The following is a 9,637-nucleotide window of genomic DNA, read 5'->3' as shown; positions in this document are numbered from 1 at the left end:
AGTTTAGTTTAGTTAAAGCTCAAACTCTAGAAGGAGAGATAAACATGAATTAGAAAGTAATTATACACTCTAATAAATGCTGGGATATAAGTCTATACTAGGTACCATATTGGAGTAATCTTTCTGTCGTGTACATTTGATTCTACTACTTCTCTGTTCAGAATTCTTCATCTGTTACCCACTGCCCACAGGATAAACTCCAGACTCTTGAGCATGACCCACCCAGCCTCCTCTTCTCCCATCATTTCTGAAGGGCACTGACTCTAACACCCACTTCCCAGGCCCTCTGTGTCTAAATATGCACAGTTTCCTCTGCTGGAAATAAATGGCCTTCACCCTCTGGTTTCCACTTAAGTTTATCCCTTCTGTGAAGCCTTCTCTGAATTTGGTTTGGCAGAGAAGTGGCTGAGGAGTTGGGTTGATTTGTAAACTAGTTCTGTCTTATGCAAGCTATATAACTTTGGGTGGGTACTTAAACCCTGTGCTTGGTGTATGGGGCTGTGATGATGATTCAGTGAAATAACACAAAGCACCTACATGTGACAGATACTCACAATGAATATTAGAGCCTTTGCCTGACGACCCACCGTTTGCTCATCTATTGTTTCACAGGATTTCATATATAATGCTACTTATCACACTGTATTGGTGGTGTGTTCCCTACCCCTATCAGAGTGTAAGCTCTTTGAGGCAAGACTATACATCTTCATATACCTAGTGATTAGTATAATGCTTGATTCATGGTTGGTATTTCATAAACATTACCAAATGGCTATGGGGCCATAGAGGAAGGTGAGTATAATTCTGCCTGGGGTGTTGGGAAGACTCCATTGAATTAGAATTCATCTGAGTATGTGTGGGTTGGGTAGAGACAGATGCAAAGGCAGAGAACTTGAAAAATGCATAGGAATTAATTACTGAATACAGTCTCTCAATTTGTAAAAATATAAAATGAAACCTACCATGTTCATATCTAAAATCAAACTCAGTCTCAGCTGCCTGACTTGCTCCCCCCACAGTATCTCTTACCTCAAGCAAATGGCACCACCATTCAGCAGCTGCTCCAACCAAGAGCATGAAAGGCTCCCATGATTCTTCTCTGTCTCTAACTCCACATCTAATCCATCAGCAGGCCCAGTTAGCTCCATTGTTAAGATATCTGCAAAATCTAATCTCTTTTCACCACTTCCATATCTCCCACCTTAGGTAAAATCTCCATAATCTTGCATGTGGACTATTGCAAACCCCTCCAGATTAGAGCTTTTGGGGGCATTAATAAATCCCTGGCAAAGGTGATAGATACAAGAAAATGAATTTGATATTTTTAGATGTATAATTAGCAAAGACACAGTAATTAAGTGGAAATGTTTAATGAGAGGAAGGTATTTAATTGCATGTAGTTATGCATAGGGTAGTCAGAGTTATAGTTTCTGGGTTGGGTAACCAGGTGACTATTGAGACAAATTCTTTATGCTGAGAGTGTCTTACATATTAAAAGCTTAATCTATTTGTAATACTGGAGTCACTTTTAGTTATGAGAACTTATCAATATCTCTTAGGGAAAAATGTGGATAGAGGCTATTCTCACATTCAATAAAGGAACCCAATGTAGAGTTCCTCCAATGGGACGCTTAAATTGACAAGGTTCTCATTACCTGTAGTCATTATCAAACATCTCTAATCATTACAAAGTTCCTTTTCTTATGCCAGTATTTACTATTTCCAGTAAGGCCACAAAGATACATCACTTGCTTATTTTAAGATGCTTCCTAAGTGCTTTCTGAATGTTTTCTTCTCCAGATTAGTATCATCATCATCATCTTCATTATCATGGTCATTGCCACCAAATACTAACATTTGTTGAGAGCTTACTACATGCCGTGGCAGGCCTTAATAAGTGCTTTACATATACAATCCCATTTAAAACTCAGAACAAGCTTATGATAATAGTATTATTAACTTTATTCTGTAAAATTATTAAAGAAAAATAATTTGACACTTGTAGAATTGGTCAGGAAGACATTATTCAAGGTATAGTCTTGAATGCCCTTATGGCAATACCCCTATCACCATAGGGAGAGAGATTAGACTCAACTTCACATACAAATGGGGATTTATTTCCAAGGAGCAGGATGAGGCGGCCAGTAGGTAGAAAATTACTAATAGGAGATATCGAGGGTAGGAGGATTTTTGCTAAACTAGACTAACAGAATTTTTGCTAAAGGCAGACCAAGGGCTTATATTACAGATTGAGGATGAATAACCTGATCAGACATCAAGGGTGATCAAGTATCAGTGGTAGGGGGATTATTTAGCAGGGTTCTATAAGAGAGGGCTGAGCAGGCCAAAGACGAGGTGCAAAGAGAGGCAGGGGAAAAGGTCAAGACCTAGTCAAGAAGAGAACTCAGAGGAACCTAACTAAAGTTTGCTCAAGGAGAAAGTCTTTGTCAAGTTATGAAGAGGACAGTGGCTAAGTTTCTCAGTAATTGTGGTATGTTCAAGTTGTAATATAGTCTCTAAGACAGAGTAAATGTTCATCAATAATTACAAATGATCAAATGAAGATAAACTAAAGCTTCTAGCAGTTAAATAACTTGTGCAAAGTCATGCAGGGAATGGTAGACCTGGCCATGAATTCACGTCTGCAAGACGCTTAAGAGTTTCAGCTTTCAGTAATATTATGATGCCTGCCCCCACCCCAACCCTGACCATGCCAACACTGGTTTCAGCTGTCTTTATTCTCTTCAAGGGAAACAAAGATGAATTTTAGTCTCCTAGCCTATGGTACTACTTCTATCAAACATGTAGACAGTGTCTTCCAGTTCTATCTACCAAAACTGCAGGCGCTGCTTCCAAGATCTATTCATAGAGTCACTCTATTTGAAAACTGGCACATTCTAAGATGTGTTCTTGTAGCCTTTATCAAAGATTTCAAATGAAGCATGATTTGAAGAAAGCACAATTAAATTTATTTAAACCATGGGCAAAGGATTGGTGGCTTGTCTACTAAAAGTTATTTTATTAGCACCAGACATCACTGGCCATGTATGTGACTATGGCCAAGGGAAAAGTTAGTATCTTATTATTTTTAATCCTCACCCAAGGATATTTTTCCATTGAGTTTCAGATAAAGTGGGAGGGAGGGAGAAACATTTATATGAGAGAGACATACAGATTGATTGTTTTTGCATGACCCTGACCAGGGTTGGGGAACAAACCCACAACCGAGGTATGTGCCCTTGCCCAGGAATCAAACCCATGACCCTCTGATCCATAGGCTGACGCTCTAACTACTTAGCAAACCAGCCAGGGCAGCATCTTATTCTTGAACCTCCAGTCTGTGGAGACCAGAGAAGCATGGCCAAAGCCTCAGGGACAGTCCAGCCACTGCAGCCACTCGTTCCATTCTTGGTTAGGATGGTCATAAAACTTTTTATTGTTGGCCTTGAGGAGGCCCTTCTCCCAAGGGCCTTTGATAAGGAAACTTCTTGCCAGGGATCTAGCAGGTAAATGTGTGGAGTACTTACCAGCTCCACCCATTGTACCAGCTTCTTAAATTTGGGGATTCTTCAGAAAATATCTCCCTGCTAAAGAGTATGAATCATTGTTTGTTTCTGCATAACCAAGACTTGAATATCAATACCTTTTCTCTGTGCCCAGTCCTGTGTCTCAATTGGCAACCTTTTCCATTTGAAGCTAGAGATAGAAGGAGGAAAAGGGGAACCTGGGAATATTTCAACACCTATGAAACTGCCATGCTGATGACTGTCCCTGGCAAAAGTAGTACACCATGCAGTAAAACCAGTGAAATCACTTAACTTTCTTGTAACCTCATCTATAGAGCAAAGAAGATGGCCATAGCTATGTGACAGATTTGTTATGAAGACCAAACTGTGTAGCAGATGTGAAAGCATTCAAACTTCTAAAAACATTGAGAGGTAAGGAAATAATGCCCACTTTATCAGGTCCTAGTATCTACTAAAAAGCCATGTAAAATCCCGTCTTTCGCAATAAAAGAACTCCTATTCCCAGCAGGTGTTTCTGATCTCTTTCCAGGCATCTGATTCCTGCAAATAGCTGTTTCACAACTGAGGCAGGAACTCTTGACAGTATATAAGGCAGCACCCAAGTGGGCTGGGCAGATACCAGAAGGTCACTTCTTGTGCCTCCATCTGACTGCCCTTAGCCTCCTCAGCAGCATGAGAGTGACAGCCTTTGTCCTGTTCTTGGCCCTGGCACTTATCCGTGAGTATCTCCCTCATAACACTGCCCCTGCCTTGATACCAATAGCTCATGTCATCTCCTGCCCACGTAATTCTGGGATATGCACCTCACATAAAGGATGAGGGAAGCTTTTGGAAAGGCTTTTTTTTTTTTTTTTTTTTGGTCTCCACCAGCAAATCACTAAATCATATCATCCCAGGCACTGAGTGGACCTAAATGGTCAACTAAGGCTAAATGCTTATCCATACACTTTGTGTAACGTTTTTGGAAAGTGTTCATCCAGATTCTGCTCTGAGTTGATATTATTTATAGGGACTAACTTCTTCATAAGGCAGCTCAACCATTGTTGGGCAGCAGGAACTGCTACTTCCCTTCCACTATTGAGTTAAAATCGGACTCCCCAGAATTTTCAACCCCTGCCCTCTGCCTGCTACGAAAGAGCAAACACCTTCCTAAAGATGGAACTCCTTTGTTTTTTATACTATTTCCTAAGCTCTGGTTGAGGTAGGAAAGAATAAGATAAGTTCCTCCTTATTATAACAGCTTTTCCATCCTTTAGGCCACACTCTAATCCTGCTCCCCCGCCAAAAAAAAAGTGTTTTGAGCGTCAACCTTTGATACGCTGTTACAAAAATTCTGAAGATAATCTTATATTTTTAAAGACAGTTTGAGAAAGCTGAAACATAAATCAGAGATTGTCTAATGAGATTAAGTTCTTCCAGAGATTAATTTTTTCTTGTACTTGTTTTTCTACAGATACAGAATGTGCCCAGCATGGTCAGCAGGTCAGTACCTCTATTTTGATATGGAAGTTCAACTTTTATGTAATTTTAAAGCCAGTGTCAGTAAAGAAAGTTTTGACACTGTACATAATTAAATTTCTACCTATTTGAAGATTTTTCTTTTTTAAGTTTCAAAACTGCTTTTATTCAAAAACTGTAGACAGTCCTTTCTAAAATAGAGGTGATGGAAGACAATGGCTAGACACCCAGCATCAGAGTTATAAAGTCCTGGGTCTCACCTCCAGCTCTTTGATTGGGTGGCCGGCCACAGTGCTGGCCTCATAGGACCCTTGAAACACTTAGAGTCATAATGGTTGGAGGGTTAGCACAGGACCCGCCCATAGTAATGCTTAGTAAGGACAAGTCCTAACTCATCATTTTAAAATGGCCCACATGTATCTTTGTTCTCTATATCAAAGAAAGAAGATTTTAATTTAAGCTTTCCTTCGTGGCTCACATCAAGTAATGACTGTCGCTGAGAAAATCTAGGTGTGGCAGTGACAACTTTGAACCAGCAGTCAGGCACTCTGGGTTCTAGTCCAAGCTCTACAGCTTTCTGGCTGTGTGACCCTGTGGTCTAGGCAGCTCCTCTCACCCCTTTGAGCCTTTTGTTTTAACTTATTAAAGGAAATAATGTTAAGAACAGACATTTTGGAGTCAGACAGGCCTGAATTCAAGCCTCCTTCACGATTTAGTAGTTGGGTGAGAATGAAAAGGGTGAACGAGTATTAAGGCTTGGTCAGTTCCTGTCACATTTTGAGTCTGACATCAATTCTGGCTCGGGGGTTTAGCAGGCAGGGAGAGGAAGTGAAGTCATGCCGGCATACCCTCAGCATGGGGCTCACAATTTCTGTTCTACGCCACTGGCCTCTGAGATCCCTCTGCCGATATGTCGTGCTCACTAATTTTCGCATTGCCGGCACTCAGTTCAGCCCTAAGTCTAGGGCTCAGTAATGGAAGGAACGGCTAAGTTGTTTTGTTTTGTTTTTATCCTCACCCGAGGACATTTTTTCCATTTTTTGTTCAGATGAAGTGGGAGGAAGAGAGAGAGAGAGAGAGAGAGAGAGAGAGAGAGAAAAACATCAACGTGAAAGGGATGTATCGAGTAGCCGCCTCCCACACAACCCAACCAGGGCGGGGACAAACTGCAACCGAGGTACTTGCCCCTAGCAGGAACCGAACCTGGATCTTTCTGGACTGCAAACCGGTCGGGGCAGGAACGACTAAGTTAACGACTAGAACATATCTGAAGGGGAGGAGGAATTCACCTTTAACTTTGAGCATATTTCAGGTTATCCAAGTAGAAATACTCAACAATTGGTCAAATATCATGTCTGGAACCCTCAGACAGAAAGAGCTGGAAATGGAGTCTTCTGCATGGAACTGGAGTTTGTGCAGACCTGGGTGTGAAGCCAAGGGACACAAACTATCACTATTATTTATTCAGCACTTTCCATGCTGTGTAGTGCTCAGCATTTTACACACATCTTCTTGGTTATGTATTTATTAATTTAATCTGGCAATGTAGGTGTATCATCTTCATTTTGCAGATAAATAAAATAAGGCTTAGCCCTGGTCGGGTTTCTTAATGGTTAGAGTGTCAGCCTGCAGACTAAATGGTCTTGAGTTCAATTTTAGTCAAGGGCATATACCTGGTTTGAAGATTTGCTCCCCAGCCCCTGGTGGGGGTCATGCAGGAAGCAAATCAGTGTGACTCTCTCACATTGATGTCTCTCTCTCTCTCTCTCTCTCTCTCTCTCTGTCTCCCTCTTTCCCTCCCCCCCTCTCACCTTCCCTCCCTCCCTCCCAGTCTCTCTAAAAAAAAAATCAATGGAAAAAAAACCCTCAAGTGAGAATTAACAAAAATAAATAAATAAACAAACAAACAAACTAAAGCTTAGAGAGGTGAAATAATTCTTGTGGGGTCGTAGAGTCAAAATTTGAATTCCAATGTGTTTGACTTTACTATCCACACTCTTTAATTTGCTCATAGATGGAAATCCCAGAACATTCTTGCTTGGTAATTGTCTACTTGCTCCCACAAGTGGCTCATCACTTTGGCTTTGCTCCAAGGAATTTCGAACAGTGGTTCTCAACTACAATGTTAACATACATCTGTCTGTCTATGTGCTGATGATGTGTATAACACGTCATTTGTTACCAATAATTCAAAGTTGCCAATGATGTACTAGTTATTAAAACGACAATATTTATTTCTGTAATACATCTCACACTTGTATTCAGATAGAACTTTTAAAGTGAAAGAGAGAAAGCAGGGAGCCGAACGTGCCATGGGCATTGAGAACTGACGCATCAGCCAGTACTAACTATAGTGGGATGGATTCTATATTTAAATAAATTGTGATTTAGTTACCAGCTACCACAAAGAAATTTATCACTCATGATTTTATATCTGATATAAATATTTCTATACTTGATATATTTCAAAGAGGTTAGATAATTAGAATAAAAAAATTAGCCCCGCCTGTGTGGCTCAGTGGTTGAGCATCAACCCATGCACCAAGAGGTCACTGGTTTGATTCCTGGTCAGGGCACATGCCCAGGTTGTGGGTCAAACCCCCAGTGGGGGGCATGCAGGAGGCAGCCAGTCAATGTTCTCTCTTATTGATGTTTCTATCTCGCTCTCCATTCCTCTCTTTCTAAAATCAATAAAGAAAACATATTTTAAAACAATTAATGCATTGGGAGCCTTCTAAACTTGCTTGGAAAATTCTAAATCCTGGGAATAAAGATTTGGTTCAAGGGATTGAAGGTTTTTAATATGTATTTTCAGGTTGATTGCAGTAAGTTTAAAAAGTTACCACCAGGAAAAGAGAGACCGTGTTATGAAATATATCAACCAATTTGTGGATCTGATGGCAAAACTTATGCCAATGATTGCTTCTTTTGTTCTGAAGTTGAGTAAGTATTGATGTATTTTTCTTTTCTATATTTAAAGTGAAATAATTCTGTGGTAAGACAAATGTATCTCATTTCAAAGAAGTGGTTTAAGGCATAAGGAATATGTGGATCATCTCACATTGATTCTGATGAACAGAATTCTCACAATTTGTAGAATTTGGAGTCCCTAGTGTCATTGTATCCTACACATTCTAGTAGTAAAAAGCAAACAGAGAAGCCTAGAAGCTCTGAATTGGAATGAAACTTAAAGGTCACCTAGTTCAACTTCTAACTACTAATTTATTGCTTAAATTTTCTCTCAAAAAAGTCACCAAGTCATCTTGCAGTCTATGCTTAATTATTTCCAGGGACAAGGAACATCCTTCCTCCTAGGCATGCCAGTCTGCATCTGTTAGAATGAGCCTGTTTATTACTCAGCTTCAACTAAGTGTGAACATACTGAAGCCCCCTAATGACTGACACAAAAGGGGAACAATATCTGAAAAACCTAAAGAACTTGTTCTGTTTCAGTGTAGGATTTCTCCACTAAATATAAATATAAATATAAATATAAATATAAATATAAATATAAATATAAACATAAAATATTGGAGTGCTAACAAAAACAAATAGCCAACAGTAGTTTAAAGGTTACAAAGTAATCTTCTGCAAGATATATTAGCATCAGCCCCCCCCGAAATAAAATAATGAATTATGTGCTAGAATGTGTAGAAACATAATAGTTGCTCTTAACTATTTTCAAAATATACATGAATGAAAACAAAACATCTAATATATACGGCACATTATTCTTGTTTTTTTAATAAGATAAAAGTTACAATCTTATGATAGGAGGCATCTAAATATGCATCCCCTTTAAATTAAAAAATCCATTGAAATATGATTGCAGGGAATAAACTGTGTTGTGTTTGAAGCACGGTCCTTATGTAACCAGCACCAGTTGCTAAAATAGTTGTAAATTGCAGTCACTCCTCTTAATCAGAAAGTGAAGTGACATGGGTACATTTTGGGGGTTCAGTGGTGAAGTTTGGATGCTAATAAAATGCCTATGGCTTCAACAATTCTCATTTGTTACTCTTTCCTCTCCATAGGAAAACTGGCAACAAACTTAAATTTGTACATCGTGGACAATGTTGAATCTATCTTGTGATTCCATTCACAAGAGACACATTTCTTCTCCCATATAATCTTGCCACCATTATGTCTTGATTTCTTTGTAGAATAAAGGAGACCTAAGTGAAATAAACTTATCTGACTTTTCTTGCTTAAGAGTTGAATCTTACTGATTTGTTTACATTTGGGTGATGTCTAATAGACGATCTTAGGGCCACAATGGGGGAGGAAAGGCCAAGTAAGACTGGTAGTGGGAATCAGAAAATCAAAGGACCTAAGCTGACGCCTTCTCCTTTCTCAAGCTAGGAAAATGCCCAGTGTGCATTACTTGGTTCTGAAAAGCAAACAGCTAAAGAGGGTGTTCAATTAATGCTTTATAAATAAACTAAATTAGGATGAATTGGTTTTGACTTCTTTCAACAAGTAAGCAAGGAAATTATAGTGTGTAATCCCATATAATTATAAAGTCAGATGTCAACTCCTGACCCAGCTATGGAATTTGTAAGTATTGTAGCCTTCTGATGCACAGCATTCTGCTTACTTTCAAACTCTGAATTGCTTCTAGTTTCCCCTAAAACGAATCCACAGACACACAG

The 9,637-nt window shown here is 39.3% G+C and overlaps 1 protein-coding gene across 1 annotated transcript; it reads left to right on the top strand.

Annotated features, from left to right (window-relative positions):
- Positions 1-4,199: 4,199 nt before the first annotated feature.
- Positions 4,200-9,077, top strand: SPINK9 (serine peptidase inhibitor Kazal type 9). The gene is made up of 4 exons (XM_036241757.1): positions 4,200-4,245; positions 4,981-5,009; positions 7,801-7,928; positions 9,020-9,077. The coding sequence occupies exons 1-4, from the start codon at positions 4,200-4,202 to the stop codon at positions 9,063-9,065; spliced, it is 249 nt and encodes an 82-aa protein (XP_036097650.1). The 3' UTR covers positions 9,066-9,077.
- Positions 9,078-9,637: the final 560 nt, after the last annotated feature.

This window comes from Molossus molossus, unplaced genomic scaffold, assembly GCF_014108415.1.
Source record: "Molossus molossus isolate mMolMol1 unplaced genomic scaffold, mMolMol1.p scaffold_m16_p_4, whole genome shotgun sequence".
Taxonomy (NCBI): Eukaryota; Metazoa; Chordata; class Mammalia; order Chiroptera; family Molossidae; genus Molossus; species Molossus molossus.
This window is presented reverse-complemented; position numbering and strand designations above follow the sequence as displayed.

Excerpts from the sequence above, each read along its gene's own strand:
- SPINK9 (XM_036241757.1), top strand. The coding sequence starts at position 4,200 with ATGAGAGTGACAGCCTTTGTCCTGTTCTTGGCCCTGGCACTTATCC. Across the intron at positions 5,010-7,800 it reads GTGCCCAGCATGGTCAGCAG|GTTGATTGCAGTAAGTTTAA; the intron begins GTCAGTACCTCT and ends ATGTATTTTCAG. Across the intron at positions 7,929-9,019 it reads TTCTTTTGTTCTGAAGTTGA|GAAAACTGGCAACAAACTTA; the intron begins GTAAGTATTGAT and ends TCCTCTCCATAG.